At 44.4% G+C, this 24,279-nt stretch overlaps 1 protein-coding gene across 1 annotated transcript in view; it reads right to left on the bottom strand.

The window, feature by feature from the left end:
* The window catches only part of LOC128694106 (macrophage mannose receptor 1-like), a 148,496-nt gene that overhangs the window by 54,418 nt on the left and 69,799 nt on the right, over positions 1-24,279 (bottom strand). The window contains exons 13-16 of the mRNA XM_070093818.1: positions 5,524-5,641; positions 5,295-5,404; positions 1,898-2,032; positions 1,480-1,657 (exon numbers count right to left, since the gene is read on the bottom strand). Coding sequence (XP_069949919.1) covers positions 1,480-1,657; positions 1,898-2,032; positions 5,295-5,404; positions 5,524-5,641 — 541 coding nt within the window. The remainder of the gene's footprint in view (positions 1-1,479; positions 1,658-1,897; positions 2,033-5,294; positions 5,405-5,523; positions 5,642-24,279) is intronic.

Raw genomic sequence — 24,279 nt, 5'->3', positions numbered from 1 at the left:
CTGGGGCAGAGTGCATGGGCATGTCATTTATCGCCTGTTCGAAGTCATTTGGCGTCAGGATAACATCGGATAGGCTTGTGTTAATCAAATTTTGTAGTAGTAGTAATAGTAGTAGTAGTAATAGTAGTAATAGTAGTAATAGTAGTAGTAATAGTAGTAATAGTAGTAGTAATAGTAGTAGTAGTAGTAGTAGTAATAGTAGTAGTAGTAGTAGTAGTAGCCAAGATTTAATCGTAAACACAGGTAAACTGGCTATGTGTACCAGTACTCAACCTGTATATTTAATAACCAGAGTTTGTTCATAACTAGTTCATAAACTAGTATTTAGTCACTTTGCCATAATACCAACTTTCCTCATAATTTGTAATATTTTACATTTAAGAATAAAACTAAGTCAGCCCGAAATACCTAGCCATGCTAAGCGTTCTAGTGGTACACTCTGTAATGCCTAGCCATGCTAAGCGTTCTAGTGGTACACTCTGTAATACCTAGCCATGCTAAGCGTTCTAGTGGTACACTCTGTAATGCCTAGCCATGCTAAGCGTTCTAGTGGTACACTCTGTAATGCCTAGCCATGCTAAGCGTTCTAGTGGTACACTCTGTAATGCCTAGCCATGCTAAGCGTTCTAGTGGTACACTCTGTAATCACAATTTTACTACATGTAAACCAAACAATAACCAAATTTCTGTAAACTCAGCATTGTAATCCTTATAGAGAATAAACTTTGAATAACCTCAGACAACTCGCTCACAAATGTTGAAGATATGTCCAAGTATTTTATCCACAGTGGTATATTACCAACCATTCTCCATCAATACTGTGACTTTGCTCACTCTAAATAATGCATTACCACTTACTGTCTATATAAATAACTCATAATAATTGTAGCCAGACATACAGGTGTGTATAGTTCATTACTTTTGTAACTTGTTCACCTGTCAGAACTTTGTGGCCCAGTTCCTGGATCCATTATGTACCTCTGTAATGTTGAGGTACAGTCCCTGGATCCATTATGTACCTCTGTAATGTTGAGGTACAGTCCCTGGACCCATTATGTACCTCTGTAATGTTGAGGTACAGTCCCTGGACCCATTATGTACCTCTGATCTTTTGACTACCACCCAAAGGATGGTCATGGGATGTACCTCTGATCTTTTGACTACCACCCAAAGGATGGTCATGGGACGCATCATCAAAATATTAACTTAACACTTTATAACATGAGAAAGTCACTGTGAAATTAAGACATGTGCAACATCTGGGTATCTTTATTGTAGACGTTTCGCCCTCCAGTGGCTTTATCAATACAAATTCCAGGACATAACTTGAAGACAGTAGGACTATATACAGAAGATGAGGTAATCAGTCCCTCAACCTAGGAGTAGGTGCGAAGAGCACCGTAGTTACTGAAATGGGAAAACTTTGTGAATTAAGTTGGTCTTTGTCGTGGGTAAATCTAATAACACAAACTCACCCACCTTTGTTATATTTGCAGATAAATGGGCTGGTGTCACTGCAGTTGTGGGTAGACCACAGACCATCGAGGGTGCTTACTCTGGTGCACTTGTGCTCACTGAGGCTCACATTAGGTTCTCCATCACCCCAGTGACTGTAGAATGATGGGTATCCATCCGTCCACCGAAACACATGACCATCCTACATTGGTAAAAAAAAAACTAATATATATATATATATATATATATATATATATATATATATATATATATATATATATATATATATATATATATATATATCCAAGCCTATATCATACTAGTGAGAGACCTCACCCAGTGTCTGGCTGCTACCACGTTCATGATCTCTCGACCTGTCTCCCGCGAGTCAATCTGTTACACAAGCCAGGCCAAGCCAGGCCTGGGGAGAGGGTAACTTTACCTGCATGTAAGAAAAACCAAGCCAGGCTTCCGTTAAGTTAGTTTCTTGCATCAAGACCCACATCATAGCGTCCTCTGAGCGGTGGTGGACGGAAGCTAAGTGACCACCGTGACTTACACACGTCTTCTCTGCCTCCTGTACGAACATAACAAATATGCTATGAATGTGTGTGTTAACTACATTCACACTTACAAACACTACAGATTACAAACAATCACACTTACACTGAACAATCAATTACAATTGTGATACCACTGTTGCATCAACGTGTGTGTGTACTCACCTAATTGTGGTTGCAGAGGTCGAGTCATAACTCCTGGCCCCCGCCTCTTCGCTATGTACTCACCTAATTGTACTCACCTAATTGTGTGTGTGTGTGTGTGTGTGTGTGTGTGTGTGTGTGTGTGTGTGTGTGTGTGTGTGTGTGTGTGTGTGTGTACGTACTCACCTAATTGTACTCACCTAATTGTGGTTGCAGGGGTCAAGACTCGGCTCCTGGCCCCGCCTCTTCACTGAATGCTACTGGGTCCTCTCTCTCCCTGCTCCATGAGCTTTATCATACCTCGTCTTAAAGCTATGTATGGTTCCTGCCTCCACTACTTCACTTAAGAACATAAGAACGAAGAAACACTGCAGCAGGCCTACTGGCCCATGCGAGGCAAGTCCAAGTCTCCTACCGGCTTAAGCCAATGCACCCAACCTAATCAGGTCAGGTCACATTGACTTAAGGGAGGAACACGGCAACCGACCTGGTAGCACAAGCTATCAGGTCCAACTCACACCCACCCACATCCACTCATGTATTTATCCAACCTATTTTTAAAGTTACACAACGTTCTGGCCTCTATAACTGTACTCGGGAGTTTGTTCCACTCATCCACAACTCTATTACCAAACCAATACTTTCCTATATCCTTCCTGAATCTAAATTTTTCCATCTTAAAATCATTGCTGCGAGTCCTGTCTAGGCTAGATATTTTCAGCACACTATTTACATCCCCTTTATTTATTCCTGTCTTCCATTTATACACCTCACTTATATCCCCCCTAATTCTACGTCTTTCTAGAGAGTGCAGTTTCAGGGCCCTTAGTCTATCCTCATAGGGAAGGTTTCTGATACATGGGATCAACTTTGTCATCCTCCTTTGTACATTTTCCAGAGAATTTATATCCATTCTGTAATACGGTGATCAAAACTGTGCAGCATAATCTAAATGAGGCCTAACCAAGGATGTATAGAGTTGAAGAACAACCTGAGGACTCCTATTATTTATGCTTCTTGATATGAAGCCAAGGATTCTATTAGCTTTATTGCGAACACTTATGCACTGTTGTCTTGGTTTCAGATTACTGCTAACCAGAACTCCTAAATCTTTTTCGCAATCCGTAATATTAATATCTACATTATTTAGTTTATATGTGGCATGGTTATTGTCCTGTCCAACATTTAGAACTTTGCATTTGTCTATATTAAACTGCATCTGCCACTTCTCCGACCACTGCATCAGTCTATTCAAATCTTCCTGGAGTGCTCTAATGTCCTCGTTAGAATGAATTCGACGGCCTATTTTGGTGTCATCGGCAAACTTGCTGATGTCGCTCTTTATGCCCTCATCTATGTCGTTTATGTAGATTGTGAACAGCAGGGGGCCCAACACTGACCCCTGTGGAACACCGCTCGGGACGCTTCCCCATTCTGATTTCTCCCCATTTATGCAAACTCTGCTGCCTATTTGTCCACCATGCCTCTATCCAGGAAAAAATTTCTCCTATTCCATGTGCCTTAATTTTCCTCAATAGTCTCTGATGTGGGACCCTGTCAAAAGCCTTACTGAAGTCCATATACACAATATCATATTCATTACCATGATCTACCTCCTCAAATACCTTAGTGAAAAAAGTTAATAACTTCGTAAGGCAGGAACGCCCCTTTGTAAAACCATGCTGAGATTCGTTGATTAATTTATGCTTTTCAAGGTGGCTACGAACTGCCTCGGCAATTATTGATTCCATAAATTTTCCCACTATGGAGGTTAGGCTTATTGGTCTATAGTTCGAAGCTAAGGACCTGCCACCTGTTTTGAAAATAGGTATCACATTTGTAAGACTATTCCACTTCCTAACTACTCTATGACTGAAGAAATACTTCCTAACATCCCTTTGACTCATCTGAGTCTTCAACTTCCAATTGTGACCCCTTGTTTCTGTGTCCCATCTCTGGAACATCCTGTCTTTGTCCACCTTGTCTATTCCACACAGTATTTTGTATGTCGTTATCATGTCTCCCCTGACCCTCCCGTCCTCCAGTGTCGTCAGGCCGATTTCCCTCAACCTTTCTTCATAGGACATTCCCCTTAGCTCTGGAATTAGCATTGTTGCAAATCTTTGTAGTTTCTCCAATTTCTTGACGTGTTTGACCAGGTGTGGGTTCCAAACTGGAGCTGCGTACTCCAATATGGGCCTGACGTACACAGTGTATAAAGTCTTGAACGATTCCTTACTGAGGTACCGGAACACTATTCTCAGGTTTGCCAAGCGCCCATATGCTGCAGCAGTAATCTGGTTAATGTGTGCTTCTGGCGATGTACTCGGTATTATACTCACTCCTAAGTATTTCTCCTCGAGTGAGGTTTGCACCCTTTGGCCTCCTAGCCTATATTCTGTCTGCGGTCTTCTTTGCCCTTCTCTGATCTTCATGACTTTGCATTTGGTGGGGTTAAATTCTAGGAGCCAGTTTCTGAACCACACATCCAGCCTGTCCAGGTCTCTTTGTAGACCTGTCTGGTCCGCGTCTAGTTTAATTCTCCTCATTAACTTCACATCTGCAAACAGGGACACTTCTGAGTCTATCCCTTCCGTCACGTCGTTCACATATACCAAGAATAGCACTGGTCCCAGGACCGACCCCTGTGGGACCTCGCTCGTCACAGGTGCCCACTGTGATACCTCTTCACGGACCATAACTCGCTGTTGCCTCCCTGTCAGATATTCACTGATCTATTGCAGTTCCCTTCCTGTTATATGTACCTGATCCTCTAGCTTCTGTAGTCCAAGAAAATGCAATCAACCCACCCTTCCCTCTCATTTCTTATTTCAGTTACCTTGTCATAAAACTCTAGTAGGTTTGTGACACAGGATTTACCTTCCATGAATCCGAGCTGGCTGTCGTTTATAATCTTGCTCTGCTCCAGGTGTGTGTGTGTTTTGTGTGTCTAACATAGTCTCCCTCCGTATTGTTGTCACTTAATTAACTCATTCGTGAGAGTAAACACAAGAGAGACAATCTGTTCACGAGTCACTGACTTTTTGTGTTATTCTGGTTGGTAATTAAGACTATATAACAATTATATTCATGTGTAACTGTGCCTTAATAAACTTACCCTGTACAGTATCTTACCTCCCAAGTCACAGCATCGCTGACTACTTTGTAACAAGCACCATCGTAGCTGACGTCGTCAGCGTTGATGTCACACACTGGTAGTGCAGTGTGTGTCAATATACCTGCATCTGTAGGCAAACACACCATAACATTATCATTATTGTGATTATGATTATGATTATCATTATGATTACGATTTTTATCATTATAATTATTATTACTACTAGAGAATAGAGTCAGCACTCACCCACTGGTCTCTGACACACGTAACCATTCAAGGTCTTACACTCCACGTCATTCCACATACCAGCTTGGTTACGGGAGTTCAGGATCTCCACACAGTCTTCCACTACGTTGTTTTCACGCTGTGAGACACCAACATCATGGGACAAGCATTAATGGGGTGTCAGCAAGCCTATTACAGAGGATATGCCAACGTGTGTGCTGAATAATAATGAATTCGTGGCAGAGAGTAGAAAGAGGTAGGTGGTAGGATCTGTGGCCACTGAGATATATCTGAAAGCTACTGGTGGGTGGGGAAGGGTAAGGTTGCTTTGGTCTAACAGATAAAGGACCAGTACTAGAAATAGAAATAATATTTATTTAATACAAGTACATGTCCAAGGTATACAAGTACATGTACAATGTATACAAGTACATGTACAATGTATACAAGTACATGTGCAAGGTATACAAGTACATGTACAAGGTATACAAGTACATGTATAAGAAATACAAGTACATGAACAAGGAATACAAGTTCATGTACAAGGAATACAAGTACATGTACAAGGTATACAAGTACATGTACAAGGTATACAAGTACATGTACAAGGTATACAAGTACATGTACAATGTATACAAATACATGTACAATGTATACAAGTATATGTACAAGGTATACAAGTACATGTACAAGGTATACAAGTACATGTATAAGAAATACAAGTACATGAACAAGGAATACAAGTTCATGTACAAGGAATACAAGTACATGTACAAGGTATACAAGTACATGTACAAGGTATACAAGTACATGTACAAGGTATACAAGTACATGTACAAGGTATACAAGTACATGTACAAGGTATACAAGTACATGTACAAGGTATACAAGTACATGTACAAGGTATACAAGTACATGTACAAGGTATACAAGTACATGTACAAGGTATACAAGTACATGTACAAGATATACAAGTATATGTACAAGGTATACAAGTACATGTACAAGGTATACAAGTACATGTACAAGGTATACAAGTACATGTACAAGGTATACAAGTACATGTACAAGGTATACAAGTACATGTATAAGAAATACAAGTACATGAACAAGGAATACAAGTTCATGTACAAGGAATACAAGTACATGTACAAGGTATACAAGTACATGTACAAGGTATACAAGTACATGTACAAGGTATACAAGTACATGTACAAGGTATACAAGTACATGTACAAGGTATACAAGTACATGTACAAGATATACAAGTATATGTACAAGGTATACAAGTACATGTACAAGGTATACAAGTACATGTACAAGGTATACAAGTACATGTACAAGGTATACAAGTACATGTATAAGGTATACAAGTACATGTACAAGGTATACAAGTACATGTACAAGGTATACAAGTACATGTACAAGGTATACAAGTACATGTACAAGGTATACAAGTACATGTACAAGATATACAAGTACATGTACAAGGTATACAAGTACATGTACAAGGTATACAAGTACATGTACAAGATATACAGACCATAGCTGACATCAGTGACATACTACTATATAGAAAGTCACTTGTTATGCTGAGCATTTCCCGCAAATTAGGTCAATTTTGTCCCAGGATGTGACCCACACCAGTCCATTAACACCCAGGATGTGACCCACACCAGTCCACTAACACCCAGGATGTGACCCACACCAGTCCACTAACACCCAGGATGCCACCCACACCAGTCCACTAACACCCAGGATGCCACCCACACCAGTCCACTAACACCCAGGATGTGACCCACACCAGTCCACTAACACCCAGGATGTGACCCACACCAGTCCACTAACACCCAGGATGTGACCCACACCAGTCCACTAACACCCAGGATGTGACCCACACCAGTCCACTAACACCCAGGATGTGACCCACACCAGTCCACTAACACCCAGGATGTGACCCACACCAGTCCACTAACACCCAGGATGTGACCCACACCAGTCCACTAACACCCAGGATGTGACCCACACCAGTCCACTAACACCCAGGATGTGACCCACACCAGTCCACTAACACCCAGGATGTGACCCACACCAGTCCACTAACACCCAGGATGCCACCCACACCAGTCCACTAACACCCAGGATGCGACCCACACCAGTCCACTAACACCCAGGATGCCACCCACACCAGTCCACTAACACCCAGGATGCCACCCACACCAGTCCACTAACACCAAGGATGCGACCAACACCAGTCCACTAACACCCAGGATGCGACCCACACCAGTCCACTAACACCCAGGATGCCACCCACACCAGTCCACTAACACCAAGGATGCGACCAACACCAGTCCACTAACACCCAGGATGTGACCCACACCAGTCCACTAACACCCAGGATGCCACCCACACCAGTCCACTAACACCCAGGATGCCACCCACACCAGTCCACTAACACCAAGGATGCGACCAACACCAGACCACTAACACCCAGGATGTGACCCACACCAGTCCACTAACACCCAGGATGTGACCCACACCAGTCCACTAACACCCAGGATGCCACCCACATCAGTCCACTAACACCCAGGATGCCACCCACACCAGTCCACTAACACCCAGGATGTGACCCACACCAGTCCACTAACACCCAGGTATATGTTTTACTGATGAGTGACCATGGACAGCAGGTGTCTTAAGAAAACACGTCGTAATGTTCCCACCTGTACCGGAGATCGAACCACGGACCTCAGAGTGTCAACTGAGTGCACTACCAATCGAGCTACGAAACCCCTATGCACAGGTTAGATGTTCAGGAACTATTTAGACAGGTAATGATCTCAAAATATTCCTATATTACAGCCTAACAGGTTAGTTTGAAGCCTATCGACTTTACGAGGGTCATTAAGGCTGCATGTAACCTGTTCCAATCAGATAAGAAGACTGGCAACCCTATATAGTGTATATACACAGAGGTACACCTCTCAGTGTACTGTACACATCCCGTGACCTCGGTGTACTGTACACATCCCGTGACCTCGGTGTACTGTACACATCCCGTGACCTCGGTGTACTGTACACATCCCGTGACCTCATTGTACACATCCCGTGACCTCAGTGTACACATCCCGTGACCTCAGTGTACACAACCCGTGACCTCAGTGTACACATCCCGTGACTTCAGTGTACACATCCCGTGACCTCAGTGTACACATCCCGTGACCTCAGTGTACACATCCCGTGACCTCAGTGTTCACATCCCGTGACCTCAGTGTTCACATCCCGTGACCTCAGTGCACACATCCCGCGACCTCAGTGTACACATCCCGTGACCTCAGTGTACACATCCCGTGACCTCAGTGTACACATCCCGTGACCTCAGTGTACACATCCCGTGACCTCAGTAAACTGTCCATGTTCACCTAGCAGTAAGTAGGTACCTGGGTGTCAGTCACCTTACACCTGCTGTCCATGTTCACCTAGCAGTAGGTAGGTACCTGGGTGTCAGTCACCTTACACCTGCTGTCCATGTTCACCTAGCAATAAGTAGGTACCTGGGTGTCAGTCACCTTACACCTGCTGTCCATGTTCACCTAGCAGTAGGTAGGTACCTGGGTGTCATTCACCTTACACCTGCTGTCCATGTTCACCTAGCAGTAGGTAGGTACCTGGGTGTCAGTCACCTTACACCTGCTGTCCATGTTCACCTAGCAGTAGGTAGGTACCTGGGTGTCAGTCACCTTACACCTGCTGTCCATGTTCACCTAGCAGTAGGTAGGTACCTGGGTGTCATTCACCTTACACCTGCTGTCCATGTTCACCTAGCAGTAGGCAGGTACCTGGGTGTCAGTCACATTACACCTGCTGTCCATGTTCACATAGCAGTAGGTAGGTACCTGGGTGTCAGTCACCTTACAGCTGCTGTCCATGTTCACCTAGCAGTAAGTAGGTATCTGGGTGTCAGTCACCTTTACACCTGCTGCCCATGTTCACCTAGCAGTAAGTAGGTATCTGGGTGTCAGTCACCTTTACACCTGCTGCCCATGTTCACCTAGCAGTAAGTAGGTATCTGGGTGTCAGTCACCTTTACACCTGCTGCCCATGTTCACCTAGCAGTAGGTAGGTACCTGGGTGTCAGTCACCTTACACCTGCTGTCCATGTTCACCTAGCAGTAGGTTTTTTTTTTATATTTTATTTAAAAAGCACAATAAATATTCATATGTATACTATACATACGTTACATAAACTAAGACATGTTATCCATTAAATATAAAACAACAAATCCACATTCCCTATCCCAGTTCTTAACCTATACTTAATAGTCACACTTCAATTTAACATGATTGCCATCCCCAAAAATTCAATCATACATGTGACTACACAAAAGGCAACCCACACCCAAACATACAGTAAGGTTTAATAAATTCAAATACAGTTTCTTACTCACAAAAGACTATATAATCCAAAGAATATCACACGTAGTACATTATACATAAAAGGCTATATACAAAGTCATACCCATATAATCGGTTCCTTACCCCCTCATTTTAACAACTAATACAAGAACGTATAAGTGATTAATAAAAAGAACTATACTGGATATTATCAAAATTCCTCTACCACACATTCCAGAACTTAAATAACACGTTACCCTTAGGTGAATTACCACCATTTACAAACCCCTTTTTAACAAATTAATAAACCAGTGCATACAAAAAATAATTTTCATGCACAGTTTTGACAAAAAAAAAAACCCTCAAGTAACCTAACAATCAAAATACATAAGAACACAGATATGTACATTATGTTACTACACGGACACACTTGTATAATTGGCAGAATATACATCCACAATATTCCATATCAATAATAAAAACAACAACCATGAAAATCAGAACATCATTGTATAACATGTGTTTTACACATAAATTAGAGGATACACTTCTTTAAACAACCTATGTACATATTTAATATAAACCATATCAAATGGGTTCTCACAAGGACGGGGCAAACTTGTTAATGACTAAACAAAATTCTAATCTCCCTATCTGAAACACAATTAAACCTCCTTGACAAAGTCATATTCTTCACATTCTTTTGTGCCAAGGTATTACAATCCTTCTTTTATAAAGAAGTACCGTTATAAAGGAAATACTTGTATACTAATTATCTAAAGAAAAACTAATCAAGGGTAATATGGAAAGTACTTGCAGCTACACGTTAAAACTACTAAAAAAAAAAAACCTTGACTACAGTTTTTACTTGCTTTATTTTATATTTTAAACCCCTTCTCAACGTTAATAAAAACACATACTATAATTCACTGGTAAATCATTTTTTCACGTGTTCAGTACTACTTGGCCTAAAAAGCATAACAGCCACTTAAACCACCTCTCCTCGATAGTGAGTGCAATAATATACCCAACCAATATGTAATGCAAGGCATTCCAATTATGACAATGTATCCAAGGTACTGATCGCCAATATCAAATATCTCTACAGGAACATAGCCATTTCATAAATATAATCCTCACTATCTCACCCTCACACCACCTTCCACACTGCTATCCTAACCTTACACCCCCCCCTTCACAAGAAAGACTCTACCCTTGCCCCCCCCCCTGTTCCCTTATAAGCTGTGCTACAGAAAAATTACGATAACCTTTTCGAAAAACTTGAATCCCATCTCCCCCCATATATTAACCTATTCCTACACCTTGTCCTATAAAACCTCGCTGCTAACGCTTTTATCCTCAACTGCCCTACAATCTGCCTCATACCCCAAGAAACATGCAAATAATCTGCCATGACATACATCAAAGCCCTACCCACCTCACTTGCTACCCCACTAACATCCATTGACAACGATCTAAGAAAAGACCAACTTCCCCCCCCCCAACAGCCTAATAACCCCCGCCATCCAGACTCTCACCACTTCCAAAGATGAACAAAAATATACCACATGATATGCCGTCTCCTCCTCCCCACAGAATAAACATGTTGCCTCTCTAACAAACCCCATCTTATGCAACATATACTTAGATGCCACCACCCCCATTAGAAAACGATACACCAACTCCCTAACCCTTGCTGGTATCCGAAGCGTCCTGAACTCCCTCCATATGACCCTCCAGTTATACATGGGGTATACTGTGACCCCCTGCAATGCACCCCTTCCCCACACCACACCCACCACTGCTTTTACCTTCAACCTTTTTACCTGCCCCACTGCCAACATGAATCTTATTACATCTTCACACTTTCTCAAATCCCTACCACTCCACCAGTTTCTAGCATCCCTCATCACCCTATCCACCCTAACACCCCTCTCCCCCCCCACCCTTAAATACCTCTGCTTAATATATAAAACCATTACCCTAGACCCTAAGTCCAACAAACCTAGACCCCCCCCTTTTCACCTCCGTCATGACCACATCTTTGGACAACCAGGCCCTCCCAAACCCCCACACAAACCTCAACACCCTCCTCTGTATTTCCTGTATATCCTGCACCCTCAAAGGGAACACCTCCGCTACACCCCAGACCTTGCTATACACCACCGAATTAATTACCAACACCCTCTGCTGTAACGCCACTTCACTGGCCCTCAAACCTTTTAACTTGCCTATAACCCTACTCGTGACTGCTTCTGAGTTAATCCTCCTACATTCCTGCAATTGCTTCATATACCATATCCCACACACCTTAATTCTATCACAAACCGTCCATCCCATCTCCTCCCCCAATCTCCCCCCAACCCATGTTCCTACTTCTAATAACCTAGACTTTGCTAAATTAACTACCATTCCTGAAACATACCCAAAGCTCCTAATAACCTCTCCCACCCTACGTAAAGCCTCCCCACTCGTAACTAACACAGTTGTATCATCCACATAACCTACTATGCCCCCCATACTTCCCCCCCCCACCTCCCCCAATTCCTCGTCCACAGCCTCAAAGAAAGGATGTTGCACGCATGCAAAAAGCAACTGTGACAGCGGGCAACCCTGCCTTAATCCCTGTTCCATCATCACCGCCCCCCCCAGCTTACCATTAACTTGCACCCTCATTACAGCCCCCTCATACAGCGTGCGCACCCACCTCACTACCCCCCCTCCAAAACCCAATTTCTCCAAACATCCCCACAAAAAGTCCCTCTTCACACAGTCATATGCCTGAGCCCAATCCAAGCCAAGGACGCCCCCTCCCTGACAGTTCTCTATAAAATCCCTTATCGCACTATGCCCATTCTTCATAGTCCTTCCCGGAATCCCATACTGTCCCTCATGTACTCTACTCCCAATTACCTTCTTTAACCTGTTCCCCAATACCTTCGCAAAAATTTTGTAATCCGTACACATTAACGACAACGGACGATAATCTCCCAAACCCTTCTCTCCTCCCTTCTTTGGCACCAAGACAACGACCCCAGTTCTCTGTGTTTGCGCCATTCTGCCCCATTTCAACATATAATTCAGAACCTCCACTAGGCACTCCCTCAGAACCTCCCAATGCGCTTTGTAAAAATCATTAGGTAACCCATCTATTCCCGGTGCCTTCCCCTGACTCAACCCATTCACCACTTCCCCCACCTCCTCCCCCGTAATGCCTCCCTCCAACTCCCTATCCCTCTTCCCCATACCCTGCGGTACCCTAATCCCACTAAATGTTTCTATCCCACCTACCCCTCCCCTTCTCTTCCATTTCTCCGTAAACCAATCATCAGCATACCTACTAATAGAATCTGTGTCAGTGAGACCCTGTCCCCTCACATAACCCTCCCCACCCTCCACAACAATATGCGCCACGGTAGTCCTCAACTGTCTGTCCTTGAATTTTCTGAGAACATACCCGGTTGGCTTATCACCCTTTAGTACGTCCTCCAATCCTGCCCTGACCCTGAGTGCATCAAAACGTTCATTATGCATCTCTACTAAACGACTCCTAAGTTCCCCCATAACCCCTTCCCCTCCCTCCCTACTCCCCCCCGCATAACAATCATTCAACTGACCCTCTAAATAATTCTGCAATCCAAACCTCCAACGTGCCCTTTCCCTGCCCCTCTTCCTAAAAAATTCTACAATTTTCACCTTTGCCTGCAACTCCCACCAATCTAACAAATCCACCTCCTCATCCCTAGCCTCCCAAAAGCCCTTCCACCATGACTGAAAAGACCGACCTTGATCCTCCTCCTGTAAAAGCCTCACATTTAATTTCCAATAGCCCTGATATATTCTCGGAATACCATCCACCCTAAGATCACCCAACACTGCTCTGTGGTCTGAAAAACCCACGTCTACTGTTCTAACTCTCTCCACTCCTATCCCCTGCCTCACATAAATCCTATCCAACCTTGCCTCATAACTCCCCTGTACATAGGTATACTCAACCTGATACCCCCCCCTGCCAACCACATCTACCACCCCGACATCACCCAATGCATCCCTTAAAACACCCAACACACACCCTGCCCCCCTAGGAACTACGTCTACATTCCTAATCACACAATTCCAATCACCTCCAATTATCGCTATGGCAGGTAAACCCCTGAGATGATATAACAAAACGTCACGAACAAAATCTGATTTTATCCTTACGTTACCAATCGCAGGCATATAAACTCCCACAAAACATACCCTACTCTCCCCCCACCACCCATCCACCCGAACAACCCTCCCCCCACCCCCCTCCTCCCACCCCATGACTCGCAAGGGACTGGTCTCCTTTACTAAAACAGCCACTCCGCCCTTTAAAAGCGTTGCCATGCTCACAAACAACTTATATCCTCTCAATCTCAACTCACTACCTGACTTATAGTTATGCTCCTGTAGGAAACAAACATCAACGTCGTACCTTTTAAGAAACCACTCCAACCACACCCTTTTAACCTCAGTTTTTAAGCCATTAGCATTTATCGTTACACACCTGAATGGTCAAGGAGAGGCGGCTTACCCCTATGCCGCTGTGGCTTGCTCACACTTCCCTTCAAGCTGCTTACACTTTCCTTATTACTCTTTTTAATAGAACTTCCTACGCCCCCTTGTCTCTCCCCCGATTTTCCCTGTACTCCCCCCCCTGTAGGGGAATTGCGGACCACCTCCGCCCAAACCTTCTTACCTGGTCTTTGCCCAGGTGTTAAAACATCATCTAATTCAGTCAGCCCCGCTGGTCTCTTCCTAGAGCTGCCTCCCAAAGCCACCTCTTCCTCAGGTACATCCTCCCTGTGTACCTCTGCCACTACAAGTGTATCCTTTCCAGTGTTCCCTACTACTTCCGACTTCTCACTCAGGCCTTGCAATTGCTGCTTTTCACTGATCCGTTCATCCATGTCACCTCCTACCAAGGCCTCCTCCAAGAATTCCTGGAGCACTGACTCCAAGGACACCTCCTGTGTCGTCTCCACCACTTCCTCCACCACCTCAGATGTTGGAGAAGGAACTTCCTCCTCCACCGGGAGTGTGACACACGTCCCCATCTGTTCACCCTCCTTCTCCACCTCCTCACTCCATAGAGTAGTCCCATTCTTCGCCGCCGCCACCACACTCGCCTGCTGGATGTCCTCCACCGGGACTGACACCCCCGGGGCAACTCTACGTGCACATTGTGCCGCTATATGGTCAAAAGAGCCACAAAGACGACACGTTCTCCTTTGCCCCACATACGACACATATACCTGGTTTCTGGTGCCTGGCAACATTACATACGAAGGTATAGGCGTCTTTAAAGTCATCTTGATATTGTATGACCCTTCCGGGAGGCCCACATATGGTCCATCCCGCCAAACCCCACCTCTGGCTTCATGAATGACACCATACTTGCGAAAAACTTCCTGTATACCAAACTGCGTTGCCTCGAAGGGTACATTCCTCACTCGTACCCACGTGTAGAATGTAGATACGTCATGCAAGCACACATCCATCGTCGAGTTGAGACACATTCGCCGTTCCTGATACTCCTCCACCACACTGCTGTAGTAGCTATTCCTCAGGAACTTTACAAATACTCGTTTCATCCCATTAAGGGCCACACCATACAGTTCCTCATTAGGGATACCATATAAATCCCTAATAATTGCAGGTAGAACGACGTTCATAGTAGCAGGGCTCAGAGAACCCCTCAACAGCTCAATGCAAACTGTATTTATCCTCCTGCCGGTGTACTCCGCCATGTCTGAACAGTGAAAACTGCGCAGAAACCAGTTGTAGTGGGAGCTACTGCACAGTGCGTCCGCACGGCCCAACAGCGATGCGAACAATGAAATAGAATTGGTGTTAGTCACCTTACACCTGCTGTCCATGTTCACCTAGCAATAAGTAGGTACCTGGGTGTTAGTGGACTGGTGTGGGTCGCATCCTGTGTGTTAGTGGACTGGTGTAGGTCGCATCCTGGGTGTTAGTGGACTGGTGTGGGTCACATCCTGGGTGTTAGTGGACTGGTGTGGGTGGCATCCTGGGAGTTAGTGGACTGGTGTGGGTCACATCCTGGGTGTTAGTGGACTGGTGTGGGTCACATCCTGGGTGTTAGTGGACTGGTGTGGGTCACATCCTGGGTGTTAGTGGACTGGTGTGGGTCACATCCTGGGTGTTAGTGGACTGGTGTGGGTCACATCTTGGGACAAAACTGACAATTTTCGGGAAATGCTCAGCATAACAAGTGACTTTCTATACAGTAGTATGTCATTGATGTCAGCTATGGTCTGTATACCTTGTACATGTACTTGTATACCTTGTACATGTACTTGTATACCTTGTACACGTACTTGTATACCTTGTACACGTACTTGCATACCTTGTACACGTACTTGTATACCTTGTACATGTACTTGTATACCTTGTACATGTACTTGTATACCTTGTACATGTACTTGTATACCTTGTACACGTACTTGTATACCTTGTACATGTACTTGTATACCTTGTACATGTACTTGTATACCTTGTACATGTACTTGTATACCTTGTACACGTACTTGTATACCTTGTACATGTACTTGTATACCTTGTACACGTACTTGTATACCTTGTACATGTACTTGTATACCTTGTACATGTACTTGTATACCTTGTACATGTACTTGTATACCTTGTACACGTACTTGTATACCTTGTACATGTACTTGTATACCTTGTACACGTACTTGTATACCTTGTACATGTACTTGTATACCTTGTACATGTACTTGTATACCTTGTACATGTACTTGTATACCTTGTACATGTACTTGTATACCTTGTACATGTACTTGTATACCTTGTACATGTACTTGTATACCTTGTACATGTACTTGTATACCTTGTACATGTACTTGTATACCTTGTACATGTACTTGTATACCTTGTACATGTACTTGTATACCTTGTACACGTACTTGTATACCTTGTACATGTACTTGTATACCTTGTACATGTACTTGTATACCTTGTACATGTACTTGTATACCTTGTACATGTACTTGTATACCTTGTACATGTACTTGTATACCTTGTACATGTACTTGTATACCTTGTACATGTACTTGTATACCTTGTACATGTACTTGTATACCTTGTACCTGTACTTGTATACCTTGTACATGTACTTGTATACCTTGTACCTGTACACCTTGTACATGTACTTGTATACCTTGTACATGTACTTGTATACCTTGTACATGTACTTGTATACCTTGTACATGTACTTGTATACCTTGTACATGTACTTGTATACCTTGTACACGTACTTGTATACCTTGTACATGTACTTGTATACCTTGTACATGTACTTGTATACCTTGTACATGTACTTGTATACCTTGTACATGTACTTGTATACCTTGTACATGTACTTGTATACCTTGTACATGTACTTGTATACCTTGTACATGTACTTGTATACCTTGTACATGTACTTGTATACCTTGTACACGTACTTGTATACCTTGTACATGTACTTGTATACCTTGTACATGTACTTGTATACCTTGTACATGTACTTGTATACCTTGTACATGTACTTGTATACCTTGTACATGTACTTGTATACCTTGTACATGTACTTGTATACCTTGTACATGTACTTGTATACCTTGTACATGTACTTGTATACCTTGTACATGTACTTGTATACCTTGTACATGTACTTGTATACCTTGTACACGTACTTGTATACCTTGTACATGTACTTGTATACCTTGTGCATGTACTTGTATACCTTGTACATGTACTTGTATACCTTGTACATGTACTTGTATACCTTGTACACGTACTTGTATACCTTGTACATGTACTTGTATACCTTGTACACGTACTTGTATACCTTGTACATGTACTTGTATACCTTGTACACGTACTTGTATACCTTGTACATGTACTTGTATACCTTGTACATGTACTTGTATACCTTGTACATGTACTTGTATACCTTGTACATGTACTTGTATACCTTGTACATGTACTTGTATACCTTGTACATGTACTTGTATACCTTGTACATGTACTTGTATACCTTGTACACGTACTTGTATACCTTGTACATGTACTTGTATACCTTGTACATGTACTTGTATACCTTGTACATGTACTTGTATACCTTGTACATGTACTTGTATACCTTGTACATGTACTTGTATACCTTGTACATGTACTTGTATACCTTGTACATGTACTTGTATACCTTGTACACGTACTTGTATACCTTGTGTACTTGTATACCTTGTACATGTACTTGTATACCTTGTACACGTACTTGTACTTGTACATGTACTTGTATACCTTGTACATGTACTTGTATACCTTGTACATGTACTTGTACCTTGTTGTACTTGTACCTTGTACATGTACTTGTATACCTTGTACATGTACTTGTACCTTGTACGTACTTGTACCTTGTACATGTACTTGTACCTTGTACGTACTTGTACCTTGTACATGTACACCTTGTACACGTACTTGTATACCTTGTACACGTACTTGTATACCTTGTACATGTACTTGTATACCTTGTACATGTACTTGTATACCTTGTACATGTACTTGTATACCTTGTACATGTACTTGTATACCTTGTACATGTACACCTTGTACATGTACTTGTACACCTTGTACATGTACTTGTACACCTTGTACATGTACTTGTACACCTTGTACATGTACTTGTACACCTTGTTCATGTAGAAATTATGATAGACAACTGACTGGGGAAAAATAAATTTGAGATATTCCCAGAGAACAATAGTCCTGGGCACCTGTCATCTGTACCAAAACCCTCAACAAAGGAGTATACAAGGCTTGTATTGAAATGTAATCCGTTGTATAAACATCTGAAACAGAACGTCGAGTGGATGAACATGTCACAAGAAAGGATAGGTAATGTACAGTTACTGTACAGTAAATACAGCAGTCACATCGGAAAAAAATCATGGAACGGATGTGGGTTGAACCTATATGATTCTTGAAACTCGCAGGCCAGTGCGCTAACCGCTGGACCACCTGACTAATAACATTCATCAAACTAGGTATTATTACTATACACTAAAAAATATTTAGGAAAATTAAGAAAAACTAATCCTAAATAATTCGACATGCGAGCACAACGCAAGCGCAAACCTTGAGAGTGCAGCTGCGTACACCAGTGTCCGTATAGCGACCAGTCTCCGTATAGCGACGGCGATACTACCAACTCGGCGAAACTTAACGACGGCGAAGTTGTGGATTCACGTTACTTCTTCCGTTACCTAGACTCCACCATGTAAACTGTCTACCCCACCATGTAAACTGTCTACCCCACCATGTAAACTGTCTACCCCACCATGTAAACTGTCTACCCCACCATGTAAACTGTCTACCCCCACCATATAAACTGTCTACCCCACCATGTAAACTGTCTACTCCACCATGTAAACTGTCTACCCCACCATGTGAACTGCCTACCATACCATGTAAACTGCCTACCCCACCATGTAAACTGTCTATTCCACCATGTAAACTGTCTACCCCTCCATGTAAACTGTCTACTCCACCATGTAAACTGTCTACCCCACCATGTAAACTGTCTACCCCACCATGTAAACTGTCTACCTCACCATGTAAACTGTCTACCCCACCATGTAAACTGTCTACCCCACCATGTAAACTGTCTACTCCACCATGTAAACTGTCTACCCCACCATGTAAACTGTCTACTCCATGTAAACTGTCTACCCCACCATGTAAACTGTCTACTCCATGTAAACTGTCTACCCCACCATGTAAACTGTCTACTCCACCATGTAAACTGTCTACCCCACAATGTAAACTGTCTACCCCACCATGTAAACTGTCTACTCCACCATGTAAACTGTCTACCCCACCATGTAAACTGTCTACTCCACCATGTAAACTGTCTACCCCACCATGTAAACTGTCTACCCCACCATGTAAACTGTCTACCCCACCATGTAAACTGTCTACCCCACCATGTAAACTGTCTACCCCACCATGTAAACTGTCTACCCCACCATGTAAACTGTCTACTCCATGTAAACTGTCTACCCCACCATGTAAACTGTCTACTCCATGTAAACTGTCTACCCCACCATGTAAACTGTCTACTCCACCATGTAAACTGTCTACCCCACCATGTAAACTGTCTACCCCACCATGTAAACTGTCTACTCCACCATGTAAACTGTCTACCCCACCATGTAAACTGCCTACCATACCATGTAAACTGTCTACCCCATGTAAACTGCCTACCCCACCATGTAAACTGTCTACTCCACCATGTAAACTGTCTACCCCACCATGTAATCTGTCTACTCAACCATGTAAACTGTCTACCCCACCATGTAAACTGTCTACCCCACCATGTAAACTGTCTACCCCACCATGTAAACTGCCTACCATACCATGTAAACTGCCTACCCCACCATGTAAACTGACTACTCCACCATGTAAACTGTCTACCCCACCATGTAAACTGTCTACTCCATGTAAACTGTCTACCCCACCATGTAAACTGCCTACCCCACCATGTAAACTGTCTACCCCACCATGTAAACTGTCTACCCCACCATGTAAACTGTCTACTCCACCATGTGAACTGTCTACCCCACCATGTAAACTGTCTACTCCACCATGTGAACTGTCTACCCCACCATGTAAACTGCCTACCATACCATGTAAACTGTCTACCCCACCATGTAAACTGCCTACCCCACCATGTAAACTGTCTACCCCACCATGTAAACTGTCTACCCCACCATGTAAACTGCCTACCCCTCCATGTAAACTGTCTACCCCACCATGTAAACTGTCTACCCCTCCATGTAAACTGTCTACCCCACCATGTAAACTGTCTACCCCTCCATGTAAACTGTCTACCCCACCATGTAAACTGTCTACCCCACCATGTAAACTGCCTACCATACCATGTAAACTGTCTACCCCACCATGTAAACTGCCTACCCCACCATGTAAACTGTCTACCCCACCATGTAAACTGCCTACCCCACCATGTAAACTGCCTACCCCACCATGTAAACTGTCTACCCCACCATGTAAACTGTCTACCCCTCCATGTAAACTGTCTACCCCACCATGTAAACTGTCTACCCCACCATGTAAACTGTCTACCCCACCATGTAAACTCTCTACCCCACCTTGCAAACTGTCTACTTCACCATGTAAACCATGTCTATTCCACCATGTAAACTGTCTACCTCACCATGTAAACCATGTCTATCCCACCATGTAAACTGTCTACCCCACCATGTAAACCATGTCTATCCCACCATGTAAACCATGTCTACCCCACCATGTAAACCATGTCTACCCCACCATGTAAACTGTCTACCCCACCATGTAAACTGTCTACCCCACCATGTAAACTATGGTGTGGTGTGTGCAAGCCATAGTGGAGGGTTGCTTAATACGGTCATCAACTATAACTAGCACCCTTCTAACATCTCCCAGCTCTGACTAGCACCCTTCTAACATCTCCCAGCTCTGACTAGCACCCTTCTAACATCTCCCAGCTCAGACTAGCACCCTTCTATCCTCTCCCAGCTCAGACTAGCACCCTTCTAACATCTCCCAGCTCTGACTAGCACCCTTCTAACATCTCCCAGCTCAGACTAGCACCCTTCTAACATCTCCCAGCTCTGACTAGCACCCTTCTAACATCTCCCAGCTCTGACTAGCACCCTTCTAACATCTCACAGCTCAGACTAGCACCCTTTTAACATCTCCCAGCTCTGACTAGCACCCTTCTAACATCTCCCAGCTCTGACTAGCACGCATCTAACATCTCCCAGCTCTGACTAGCACCCTTCTACCATCTCCCAGCTCAGACTAGCACCCTTCTAACATCTCCCAGCTCAGACTAGCACCCTTCTAACATCTCCCAGCTCAGACTAGCACCCTTCTAACATCTCCCAGCTCAGACTAGCACCCTTCTAACATCTCCCAGCTCAGACTAGCACCCTTCTAACATCTCCCAGCTCAGACTAACACCCTTCTAACATCTCCCAGCTCAGACTAACACCCTTCTAATATCTCCCAGCTCAGACTAGCACCCTTCTAACATCTCCCAGCTCAGACTAGCACCCTTCTAACATCTCCCAGCTCAGACTAGCACCCTTCTAACATCTCCCAGCTCAGACTAGCCCGGTGGCCTGGCCCGGTGGCGTGGCCTGGCCCGGTGGCTTGGCCTGGTGGCCTGGCCTGGTGGCCTGGCCCGGTGGCCTGGTGGCACCCTTCTAACATCTCCCAGCTCAGACTAGCACCCTTCTAACATCTCCCAGCTCAGACTAGCACCCTTCTAACATCTCCCAGCTCGGACTAGCACCCTTCTAACATCTCCCAGCTCAAACTAGCACCCTTCTAACATCTCCCAGCTCAGACTAGCACCCTTCTAACATCTCTCAGCTCAGACTAGCACCCTTCTAACATCTCCCAGCTCAGACTAGCACCCTTCTAACATCTCCCAGCTCAGACTAGCACCCTTCTAACATCTCCCAGCTCAGACTAGCACCCTTCTAACATCTCCCAGCTCAGACTAGCACCCTTCTAACATCTCCCAGCTCAAACTAGCACCCTTCTAACATCTCCCAGCTCTTACTAGCACCCTTCTAACATCTCCCAGCTCTGACTAGCACCCTTCTAACATCTCCCAGCTCTGACTAGCACCCTTCTAACATCTCCCAGCTCTGACTAGCACCCTTCTAACATCTCCCAGCTCTGACTAGCACCCTTCTAACATCTCCCAGCTCTGACTAGCACCCTTCTAACATCTCCCAGCTCTGACTAGCACCCTTCTAACATCTCCCAGCTCTGACTAGCACCATTCTAACATCTCCCAGCTCTGACTAGCACCCTTCTAACATCTCCCAGCTCTGACTAGCACCCTTCTAACATCTCCCAGCTCTGACTAGCACCCTTCTAACATCTCCCAGCTCAGACTAGCACCCTTCTAACATCTCCCAGCTCAGACTAGCACCCTTCTAACATCTCCCAGCTCAGACTAGCACCCTTCTAACATCTCCCAGCTCAGACTAGCACCCTTCTAACATCTCCCAGCTCAGACTAGCACCCTTCTAACATCTCCCAGCTCAGACTAGCACCCTTCTAACATCTCCCAGCTCAGACTAGCACCCTTCTAACATCTCCCAGCTCAGACTAGCACCCTTCTAACATCTCCCAGCTCAGACTAGCACCCTTCTAACATCTCCCAGCTCAGACTAGCACCCTTCTAACATCTCCCAGCTCAGACTAGCACCCTTCTAACATCTCCCAGCTCAGACTAGCACCCTTCTAACATCTCCCAGCTCAGACTAACACCCTTCTAACATCTCCCAGCTCAGACTAGCACCCTTCTAACATCTCCCAGCTCAGACTAGCACCCTTCTAACATCTCCCAGCTCAGACTAGCACCCTTCTAACATCTCCCAGCTCAGACTAGCACCCTTCTAACATCTCCCAGCTCAGACTAGCACCCTTCTAACATCTCCCAGCTCAAACTAGCACACTTCTAACATCTCCCAGCTCAGACTAGCACCCTTCTAACATCTCCCAGCTCAGACTAGCACCCTTCTAACATCTCCCAGCTCAGACTAGCACCCTTCTAACATCTCCCAGCACAGACTAGCACCCTTCTAACATCTCCCAGCTCAGACTAGCACCCTAACATCTCCCAGCTCAGACTAGCACCCTTCTAACATCTCCCAGCTCAGACTAGCACCCTTCTAACATCTCCCAGCTCAGACTAGCACCCTTCTAACATCTCCCAGCTCAGACTAGCACCCTTCTAACATCTCCCAGCTCATACTAGCACATTTCTAACATCTCCCAGCTCAGACTAGCACCCTTCTAACATCTCCCAGGTCAGACTAGCACCCTTCTAACATCTCCCAGGTCAGACTAGCACCCTTCTAACATCTCCCAGCTCAGACTAGCACCCTTCTAACATCTCTCAGCTCAGACTAGCACCCTTCTAACATCTCCCAGCTCAGACTAGCACCCTTCTAACATCTCCCAGCTTTAACTAGCACCCTTCTAACAACTCCCAGCTCAGACTAGCACCCTTCTAACATCTCCCAGCTTAAACTAGCACCCTTCTAACATCTCCCAGCTCAGACTAGCACCCTTCTAACATCTCCCAGCTCAGACTAGCCCGGTGGCCTGGCCCGGTGGCTTGGCCTGGTGGCCTGGCCTGGTGGCCTGGCCTGGTGGCCTGGCCTGGTGGCCAGGCCACCAGGGCTACCTTCTAACATCTCTCAGATCAGACTAGCACTCTACTAACATCTCTCAGCTCAGACTAGC

Source organism: Cherax quadricarinatus, chromosome 43 (assembly GCF_038502225.1).
Source record: "Cherax quadricarinatus isolate ZL_2023a chromosome 43, ASM3850222v1, whole genome shotgun sequence".
Taxonomy (NCBI): Eukaryota; Metazoa; Arthropoda; class Malacostraca; order Decapoda; family Parastacidae; genus Cherax; species Cherax quadricarinatus.
Note: the sequence above shows the minus strand (reverse complement) of the source record. Positions and strands in the feature narration are given on the sequence as shown.